This window comes from Triticum dicoccoides, chromosome 2A (assembly GCF_002162155.2).
Source record: "Triticum dicoccoides isolate Atlit2015 ecotype Zavitan chromosome 2A, WEW_v2.0, whole genome shotgun sequence".
Classification (NCBI taxonomy): domain Eukaryota; kingdom Viridiplantae; phylum Streptophyta; class Magnoliopsida; order Poales; family Poaceae; genus Triticum; species Triticum dicoccoides.
The window spans coordinates 645,905,046-645,916,406 of NC_041382.1; the positions used below are offsets into that span (position 1 = coordinate 645,905,046).

At 41.5% G+C, this 11,361-nt stretch overlaps 1 protein-coding gene across 1 annotated transcript; it reads left to right on the plus strand.

Moving 5' to 3' along the window:
* Nucleotides 1-8,876: 8,876 nt before the first annotated feature.
* Nucleotides 8,877-9,811, plus strand: LOC119359758 (transcription repressor OFP1-like). The gene has a single exon (XM_037625850.1). The coding sequence runs from the start codon at nt 8,877-8,879 to the stop codon at nt 9,648-9,650; it is 774 nt and encodes a 257-aa protein (XP_037481747.1). The 3' UTR covers nt 9,651-9,811.
* The last annotated feature ends 1,550 nt before the right edge of the window (nt 9,812-11,361 follow it).

The window sequence follows — 11,361 nt, forward strand, 5'->3', positions numbered from 1 at the left end:
CCCTGTGTTTGGATCTTAACCAACTGCTCATGGGATACAAAAAATCTCTCCCAATCACCTTTTTCGAGGCCGTGAGGGTGGGAGGACGAACTAGGGATGCTAGCCATGTTGAATGGTTTCCCCTGGCAAGACTCTGAGGATTTTCCGCTGGGTTTGGAATGGATTTGAGATCCAATCCCTTTAAATAGAGGCCTTTCTTACGTGGCCAGGGGGTTATGTGCAAAAAATACCCTGACCTCTCGTATTCGCTCAACACGTGGGAGCAGAAGGTGTGGAGGCATAGAAGTCGATGGGTGCGACATTAAATGGAAGGCCGAATATAGCTCTTTAAGTCAGGTACTTTGAAGTGATCGGAGGAGGAACCCACCCTGCAATGCCGAAGACAATCTGTGCGTTGGACACCTCGTCATTGAAGCCTGGTTCAGGGGCTACTGAGGGAGTCTTGGATTAATGGGTTCTCGGGCGTCCCACCTGTTGGACGTGGGCCGGACTGATGGGTCGTGAAGATACAAGACAGAAGACTCTCTCCTGTGTCCGGATGAGACTCCCCTTGGCGTGGATGGCAAGCCTAGCGTTTGGATATGAAGATTCCTTTCTCTATAACCGACTTTGTACAACCCTAGTCCCCTCCGGTGTCTATATAAACCAGAGGGTTTAGTCCGTAGAGGCAATCATAATCTTACAGGCTAGACTTCTAGGGTTTTAGCCACTACGATCTCATGGTAGATCAACTCTTGTAATCCTCATACTCATCAATATTAATCAAGCAGGACGTAGGGTATTACCTCCATCAAGAGGGCCCGAACCTGCGTAAAACTTCGTGTCCCCTGTCTCCTGTTACCATCAACCTTAGACGCACAGTTCGGGACCCCCTACCCGAGATCCGTCGGTTTTGACACCGACACCGGTATTTACAAGAAAGTGAGTGGGAGCTCTGTAGAATTTCTAATACTATATGTGGATGACATATTGTTGATTGGAAATAACACATAATTTTTGGATAGCATAAAAGGATACTTGAATAAGAATTTTTCAATGAAAGACCTCGGTGAAGCTGCTCATATATTAGGCATCAAAATCTATAGAGATAGATCAAGACGTTAAATTGGACTTTCACAAAGCACATGCCTTGATAAAGTTTTGAAGAAGTTCAAAATGGATCAATCAAAGAAAGGATTCTTGCCTGTGTTACAAGGTGTGAAGTTGAGTCAGACTCAATGCCCGACCACTTTAGAAGATAGAGGGAAAATGAAAGTCATTCCCTATACCTCAGCCATAGGTTCTATCATGTATGCAATATTGTGTAGAAGACCTGATGTGTGCTTTGCTATAAGTTTAGCAGGGAGGTACCAAAGTAATCCAGGAGTGGATCACCAGACATCGGTCAAGAACATTCTGAAATACCTGAAAAGGACTAAGGATATGTTTCTCGTTTATGGATGTGACAAAGAGCTTGTCGTAAATGGTTTCGTCGATGCAAGTTTTCTAAAATACATCAACACTTCTAAAAAACCATGTTCAATTTTTAGAATATTGAACGATTTTGGTCACTGGTCAATTTAGATGAGTAGGGGGGTGAGCTAAATCTCTATAAGTGAAAAACTTCGTGAGAGTAAAAGAGGAAGCTTATAATTCTATTTGTGCCGCTTAATAAAAAAATAGTTGACCCGTTAACCTAGTGATGAGCTAGCCTTGGTGGCTGTCTTTCGGTGGAGTATTAGCTAGATATTTTGCAAATGGATGTCGGCCTGTAGAAGATATATGGATGTACAATTTATATTAAATAGGCGCAATAGATGTCATATTTTTTCATAAATGTTTGATCAGCTATAACGTGTACCTATACTTACGTTTCTGCACTGTCTTAACTTGGAGATATGTTACTAGTGAACTTATTAACCTTAGTCCAACTTTCTTGATAAAAACAAACACTACTTTACTTTTACACGTACTTATATTTTGTCCAATTTAATAAAAAAATAGAAATACACTTTGAACATAAGTTACGCTCATAACTTGTTGCAACTAATGGAAGTAGTGGGATTGAGAATCTCACTAAAGTTGTTGAGAACACAAGTAAATTTTAGTGTGTAGTTGTAGTGTAAGAGTACTTTACGATTTTAAGTGTATGAGTAGTGCATAATTTTTAGTGTAAGATTATAGCATAAGTTTTTCGTGTAGTTTAAGTGCAGTTTTATGTAGTGTTGTTGTAGTGTAAAAATTTAACGTAGTTGTAGTGTAAGATTTTAGTGTAGCTCTAGTGTATGTTTAAGTACATTGTAGATTGTAGGTTTTGCAGGTGGTCATCAATATGTTCAATTTCTACTAACTTGCTAGGTATATATTGAAGGAAATATGCCCTAGAGGCTGTAATAAAGTTGTTTTATATTTCCTTATATCATGATAAATGTTTATTATTCATGCTAGAATTGTATTAACCGAAAACTTGATACATGTGTGAATACATAGACAAAAGAAAGTGTCCCTAGTATGCCTCTACTTGACTAGCTCGTTAATCAAAGATGGTTAAGTTTTCTGACCATAGACATGTGTTGTCATTTGATGAACGGGATCACATCATTAGGAGAATGGTGTGATGGACAAGACCCATCCGTTAGCTTAGCATAATGATCGTTATGTTTTATTGCTATTGCTTTATTCATGACTTATACATATTCCTCTGACTATGAGATTATGCAACTCCGGAATACCAGAGGAACACCTTGTGTGCTATCAAACGTCACAACGTAACTGGGTAATTATAAAGATGCTCTACAGGTGTCTCCGAAGGTATTTGTTGGGTTGGCATAGATCAAGATTAGGATTTATCACACCGAGTATCGGAGAGGTATCTCTGGGCCCTCTCATTAATGCACATCACTATAAGCCTTGCAAGCAATGTGACTAATGAGTTAGTTGCGGGATGATGCATTACGGAACGAGTAAAGAGACTTTCCGGTAACGAGATTGAGCTAGGTATGAGGATACCGACGATCGAATCTCGGGAAAGTAACATACCGATGACAAAGGGAATTACGTATGTTGTCATTACGGTTTGACTGATAAAGATCTTCGTGGAATATGTAGGAACCAATATGAGCATCTAGGTTCCACTATTGGTTATTGACCGGAGATGTGTCTCGATCATGTCTACATAGTTCTCGAACCCGTAGGGTCCGCACGCTTAACGTTCGATGACGATTTGTATTATGAGTTAAGTGTTTTGGTGACCGAAGTTTGTTCGGAGTCCCGGATGAGATCATGGACATGACGAGGAGTCTCGAAATGGTCGAGAGGTAAAGATTGATATATTGGACGATGATATATATTGGATGATGATATTCAGACACCGGAATGGATCCGGATCGTTCCGGGTATTTTTCGGAGTACCGGGAGGTTATCGGAACCCCACGGGGGAAGTCATTGGTCTCATGGGCCACGGGAGAGAGAGGGGACATCCCACAAGGGGTGGCCGCATGCCCCCCTATGGGAGTCCGAATAGGACTAGGGGAGGGGGCGGCGCCCCCCTTTCCCTTTCCTACTCCCTCTCCCTTTCCCCCTTTCCCACTCCGAAGAAGGAAATGGGAATCCTACTAGGACTTTGAGTCCTAGTAGGACTCCTCCCATGGCGTGCCCTCTAGGCTGCCTGCCTCCTCCCCTCCTCCTTTATATACGAGGGCAGGGGGCACCCTAAGGCACATCAATTGTTCTCTTAGCCGTGTGCGGTGCCCCCTCCACAGTTTACTCCTTTGGTCATAGCATCGTAGTGCTTAGGCGAAGCCCTGTGCGGATCACATCACCATCACCGTCACCACGCCGTCGTGCTGATGAAACTCTCCCTCGACCCTCTGCTGGATCAAGAGCTTGAGGGACGTTATCGAGCTGATCGTGTGCTGAATTCAGAGGTGTCGTACGTTTGGTACTAGATCGGTTGGATCGTGAAGACGATCGACTACATCAACCGCGTTAACCTAATGCTTCCGCTTTCGGTCTACGAGGGTACGTGAACACACTCTCCCCTCTCGTTGGTATGCATCTCCTAGATAGATCTTGCGTGATCGTAGAATTTTTTTAAAATTGCATGCTACGTTCCCCAACGTATATGCACCGTCACACATGACTCCGACAGAAGGGGACTAAGTACTATGCGATCATTAGGAAGGACAATGTCGTCCACTAGGACACCCCAGAGTTAGCGACACATGCCTATGATGCCAAGGCGGTTGAATTATATTAGGAAGAGGCGATTCTGAACTTCCCTGAGCATCGTGAGTACGCAAAGTTCTCGCGTTGGAGGTCAAAAGGATATGCACTAGGGATGAGGAGAAGGAGAACAACCAAGCCGAGATGCAGTTCTTTGACCCATTGGTGAGGGAGCTTGCGAGAGATGAGAAACACGTGGAGGCTAACAAGATGATGCTACTTCAGTATGCAACCAAGAAGAGTGCAGATGAGGATTGGGATGCCTTGGAGCATGAGGAGGAGGGTCATCAGGGGTGTTGTAGGTTCACCAGGGACGACCACGGGGCTGGTCCCTCTGGGCACTAGCTTGCTAGATGGGCAACACTTCCTATTTCGTATGAACCTTTTAACTTTATGCATGTTTTATGTTTGAACTATGCATGGTTTGTAAAACCGCTTAATTACAAGTATGTGTAAATATCTAGACGCCTGGGTAGCGCTAGTTCGTAGTAACTGCTTAATTAGCTAGGTGTATATGTTTTGTGTTGCATTATATATCTATGCATGTGTTCTATATGCTTATTTTGATCAACATGATTAAAGCAGTAAATGGATGCCCCATGTAAGACATGTGGTTCAGTGAGATGCCAAAAGGATAAGAGGTTCTTCATAGATCTTTCGAATGACTTCCTCACTAGTACGGTATGTTTTAGTTCAACATGTTTCGATTGAGTTTCATATGGTATACAGTTGTGCCCAAAATTGTTTAACTACCCGTTCTTTCTTTCAGTTTTGCTCGGGTCATCCCTTGCGGGGCAAGGCGTAACTTCTTAGAGAGGTTTGGAGTTCTAAAAAACTTCTTAGAGAGGTTTCGAGTTCTGCTTGATGCCACCATTACATTCCAGTGCACCCTCACGAAGATGATGACGACCCAACACTTCAATTATCTTGTCACTAACGAGTCAAACCACACTTATTTCGGTTGCCCTGGTTGGAGAACCCTTGCAACTGCTTACAAGATGGAAGCTGGGGAAAGAGCCACGTTCTACCTCGAGTATGATCGTGACGAGATCATTGTGTACTACAGGCCACTGGCAGCGATGGTTCACTTACTCTAGACAATGACCCTAAGTCTACCCGCAGAAAAGTCTAGTTAGCTAGTAGGGTTGCATGGCAGATCTCATGTTATTACCACCTCTATTTAGTTGAACTTGTACATGTCTTACTTGCCTCTTTTTGATACTTTGTTGAACTATGTCAATAAGTACATTGTTGAACTTAAATGATGTTATTAGCATCTATTTAGTATTGTTCAAATTGATTTAATTGTTGTTTTTAAACTGGATTATGTTGTCATTTTGGTTGGGATCGCGCTGATGTACAACTTTTATTTAAATATGAAAATCAAATTACCATGCTCTTCACACAGAACATACCACGCTTGTGCTCATGTTGATGTGTTTCAATGAGTTTTCTAAAGTAAAAGTTACCATAATTGTGCTATGTAAGCTATCACGTTTGTGGTACATAAATTATCATGATGTTTATAGAGAAAATTACCGGGACATACAAAATGTTTACTCCAACTGTCACGACGAGATTTTTGAAACTAGATCTCATGTTTGTACGTAATTTATCAAGTCTGTTGTGCGTATATTGCCATGTTATTTACAGATAAATTATTGGAGGTATGTTTTCAATAACATTTCTCTTCCTGTCAAAAAGTTACCACGCTCTATGGTGCGCAATTTACAATGTATTTTACAAATATGTTGTTGAGGGTATGTTTTCCATATTTTTTCTCTTCGGGTTAAAAGTTAGCATACTGTTTGTATCTAAGTTATCAGGCTTCATTTCGTATATTACTGTGCTATTTACATATAAGTCATTGGGGTATATTTCAACAACAAAAATCCTCGGGTCAAAGTTACCACGACTTTTTATACATAAGTTATAAGGCCTGTGGTTTGTATATTACCAAATTATTTACGCAGAAGTCACAAGGGGTATGTTTTCAATAACTTTTTTCCCCTGGTCAAAGTTATCACAGTGCTTGTATATAAGTTATCATGTCTGTGATGCATGTATTATCATGTTACTTACACAGAAATTATCGGGTTATATTTTAACAAACATTTTTCCCTGGGTCAAAAGTTACCATGACGTTTCTACGTAAATTATCAGGTCTATGTGTGTAAACTACTATGATGTTTACACATAATTTATTGGGATATGTTTAAACAATTTTTTCACCGGATGAAAATTACCACGGTGTTTCTAGGCGTAAGTTATCTGGAGTTATCATGTCTTTTAACTAGAAAAAATGAAAGAAAATGTTCAAACAAGAGAAAGAAAATTTTGGTCAACAACAAAGAAAAGAAATACAAATATTTTTCCAACATCGCATTCAATGTGGTAAAAAAGAACTTCCTAACCAATCATACAAGAAAGATCTGGACACTATTGACAACAACTAATGGTGGGTGAGTTGGCTAGCTCGATACACCATATTTCAAGAGGTCGTGCTTTCGATCAGCCTTAATAATAATAATAATAATAATAATAATCTGCTTTTTTGAGGGGTTAATAAGGATCTGTTTAAGGATTTGCTTGTATTAGAGGGCTCCTATGTGTTGCTCAGTTCGTTTAATAGGGTGCACGACCACATGGGACACCGACTGGGCCTACCCGCAGTACTGTAGCGGTACACTATAGCGCGCGATACTGTATTGGTTTACTATAGCAATTTATCTCCACGCGTAGTTAACTGTATGAACTGTATAATTGAAAGAAAAAAACATTTCCTGAAACATGTTTTTTTGATAATTTAAAATTCCATACATTTTCTGAAAAACACAGTCAATTATGAAATTCTGAACTATATTTGAATTTGAGAACATTTTTATAAATTTTTGAATATTTTCTGAAACTTGTAAACAATTTTGTGAATTGTGAATTTTTTTAGAAACAACGATTTAATAAAAACATGAACATTTTGAAATTCCAAACATTTTCAAAAAATGTGACATGTTTTTTGAATTTCCAAAAAAATCCAAAAATGTGTACAATGTTTGAAAAACTTGTTTTTTCTGCAATTCCAACAATTTTTCGTTTTTTTTTTAAATCTTTGATTTTTTTAAATTGTGATTTGATGAAAAAGAAACAAAAAACTACAAAGAAACAAGTAAAACTAGGGAAGGGAAAAACAGGCAAAAAGCTGTCTGGAACCATCCAAAAGGTTGCCAAACCGGGATATGTGAAACATATAGTAGATTAAAATGGGCCGACCCATCTCACAACGCCTTGCGCAGCTCCTTGTGCATTTGATTCTCAAAAAAAAGCTCCATGTGCATTTGGTCGACAATCGTTCACAGTAAACGTCACATAAGATTCACCCTTGTCTTAGGCCTCCATATATATTCTCACATTCATGAGTTTTAGACTTTATTTTTGTTTAGACATTGTTTAGCTTTGCTACAATTTACATCTGCGAGACGTGTAGGACTACCGCTTTATTCAGATTCTCTATCAAGAACCCCGCCTTTACCCCGCGCTTAATCTATATTCGCAATTCAGATTGCATTGTCATAGTTTTTGCCGGTCCTTCGATTGCTCACGGAAACTCAAACCTCGTTGTTCAGGTTGGTCGTGCGCACGGCAAAGTCAATAACCGTTGGATAATGGTTTAGCGATTGCAGCAGCCAAACACATGCGCGACACTATATCTATAGTGTAGAAAGACTGACTTGTAGCCTCAACTGCTCCACATGTCAGAAGATGAATGGAGCTGGTTGGCGAGAACTAAGGAGCGAAAGACAGACTAGATTTGTAATAGCACACTGCTTGCTATTTTGAATCCACAATTGGTTACTAATTTGTTAAAGCATCTTAATAAAATTTCAAACATACATAGTATGTACATGTGAACTTTTTAAAGATTTTTTTGAAGCTTCAAATTTTAAATTTTAAAAAAGGCGCCATGGAGCTCGAGCTCCAAAACCCCTCACTCACAAACTTCGCCCTATTCTATACCATTCTGTAATTCCATAAGTTTGTTAGAGAACGTTCAACATACCGACATACCCATGTAAACAAGCATATCATGATTTTTTGCGGGGTAACATGCATATCATGTTCGTTACTTAGCAAACCAGGCAGAATCATTGGGGCCATTTCTTAGCGCTTTCAATCTTGTATGAGCTTAGTGTAGACTTCATATTATGTACACAATCTCATGATTACTGCCCATCATTGCAACTACAATCACATAATGATGGAATCGGTACAGCACTAAAACCGCGTGCAAAGCAGCTGACAGCTCAAATTAATTCCAGAAAAGCGAACTTGGAGGACTGATTCATGGTACAATGGTACGCATGTGTAATCTCTTTGCTCATTTCTTAATTCGCCAGTTTTGCTTTTTCTATACTAGAAGCATCTGATCACATCCAGTTGCCATTGCAAAGCAGTTGACAGCTCAAATTAATTTCAATGAAAGCGAACTTGTTGGACCAGTTCTTGGTACAATGGTACGCATGTGTTAACCTCTTTGCTCATTTCTTAATTCACCGGTTTATCCTTTGTTAATGCCAGAACCATCTGTTCACATCCACTTGCCAATGCCAGTTATCATGCCCTGCTTACAAGATATATAGAGCTCGATCACATGCAGTGCTCAAAGACACCAAGGAGAGATGGGCAGCCATTACAGGTTCAGACTGTCCCATCTCGTGCCAAACTCTTGGTTCTACAAGCTGAGGGACATGAAGAGACCCAGACCACCAAGCCAACCAAGAAGCTCTACAGCTACAAGAACACCAAGGAGATCATCATCAAGCCACTACTACTGCCATGGAACCAGCACCCCAAAACCTCTTCCATTACCACCACACCAATCCTACTCCTCCTACCTACAACTACGAGCAAAGAAAATGCCACCGGAGAAGCTGCGCCTCTCTCCTCTCTGCCTCAGCCCAAAGGCAACAAACATCCGATTCCCCAACGATCGTCATCAGTCACCATCTTCGAGAAGTGCCGCCGCCGTCGTCGTCGACGATTTTCAAGGCTTGCAACTACGTCCGATTCGCACAAGGCCAGCGCCAATCGCGTCGAGAAGTGCGCACCACAGCACGACCGCAAGCAGTACGTGCCCGAGCTCGCCGAGGCTTAGGAGCAGAAGGATTCGTCTTTCCAGCAGTGGCTGTTGCAGAGTTAGCACCAGGTGCACTGGTCGCCGGAGAAGCGCGAGGAGGAGCATCGCCGTCGTGGTGGCGTCGACGGACCCGCACAAGGACTTCAGGGAGAGCATGGTGGAGATGATCGTCGGGACCGACATGCGCGGAGCAGAGGCTCTGAGGGACCTCCTTGATTGCTATCTGTCGTTGAACTCGAGGGAGTACCATGGAGTAATCACGGAGGCGTTCAGGGGAATCTGGCTCCAGATTATCCGTGACGGTGTTGAGATATGAGGAACAATTCCGAGCTGTAAATCAAGTGTTGTTGGGATGTACAGATCTGTGAATAATGTGTATGTGCCGCTTGAGTTGTCTGTGTGTGATATACTAATACTCCTACTTTTCTACTGTATTTGTCATTGTGTTAATTTGTAGCGGTAATAAATCGATATGTGTAAGGGGCTTTCGAAAAATATATATCCAACTTTTGTTTTCTGATAACTATTCCGAACACCTGGTTTGTAGGAGTTTTGTAGTAATTCTATATTGATATGATTTCTAAAGGAAAATTTCCTGAAGAGCCATTTGGTTTGTAGGAATAGATTTTGTTACTATGTAAGATTGCTTCCCATCCTTCACATTTCAATGGAAAAAACATTAGCTTAGACCTAATGAAAAAAGTTCTTATCCTATGAACCAAGTGGCGTCTCTTTTCTATAGAAACTGAGATACATGTCATCTCATTCTCTTTGGCTTTTCTATTCCCATGATTTTCCAACCCATGAACCAAAGAAGGCATAGGCCCAGTTCTTTTCGCATAGGATTCTGCAGAATCAAGATTCTGGAAAATTCTCCCAGAATATGCTTCCCCCAGAATTTGACGTCGAGTTCTTTTCTGAGATTGTAGTTTGAGATTCTAAAAAGACTTGTGTGATGAAATGTCTGTACTACTCTTCAAGAGAAGGGACGTCGTCTAGCTGCAGCTTCGAGGTGGAAGGGACGCGCCGTCAACAGTTGGTACAAAGGGGTGCGCGGGCCGCTTCTGGTGGCAGAGGGACAGAGGGGTGGCTGGGGTGACAGAGGAAGATGGGCTGCGGCAGGAGATAAGACCGGCAGCGACGGAGACCGGGCTGCTGGCGGCCCTGAGGTCCGGGATGGCGAGGCGCCGGCGACTGCGTTGGAAACCTAGCTGGCCCTGCTCGATTTCGAGCGATGCGAAACACATCAAGGCCCAGGCGCTAATTTTCTTCTGTACATGACATGGGTGGCTCGGTGGCATTCTCGCCGTAATAACCTACTGCAATAGAGCACTCTTTTAATTCTAACTATTTTCTTTTGAGGGACTAGACAAAATCCCGAGATTGAGAATCCAACTATTTTGATGATTTTGGATTGCACTAGGATTCTGCAAAATCCTCTAAGATTTTGAAGAGGCAATCGAGTTCTTTTGGCTCAAAAAATTTCAGACCGAGATTCTCTGTAATCTGCTCAAAAGAACTGGGCCCTAGTATCTTCGGCAATCCTGGCAGATTATTCTGGCAATCCCATGAGTCCAGCTCTAAGTAGGAAAGCTTCAAGGAGATTCTTCGCAAAATTAAGAAAAATATATTGAACATCAAGACTTGTCATAAGTTCGCCAAGGATGTCAAGGACATCAAGAACAAATTCAAGAAGGTTATCAAGAGATATGCAATGTACAATTATGTATCAAAGCCCTTTGTCTTTGAAGATCTTGTTTTACTACCAGCGACACTGTCAGTGGCAGAGCTATGCCATAATTTCTGGTGGGGTGGGGGAGATAAAATGTGAACACCTAGAGGGCAAAAGGCTAAATTTTCATCAATCTTTTCCATCTATTTTTTTCTTCACAGATTTGTCCAAGGCTGGGGGCAATGCCCCCCCCCCCCGCCCCATTGAAATCTCCCTTAACTTTTGACACATGACTTTGCACGATATATAAAGATGCATCAGATCTTGTCGGAATCAATCCCCCGAGAGATGAGCT

Excerpts from the sequence above, each read along its gene's own strand:
- LOC119359758 (XM_037625850.1), top strand. The coding sequence starts at position 8,877 with ATGGGCAGCCATTACAGGTTCAGACTGTCCCATCTCGTGCCAAACTCT.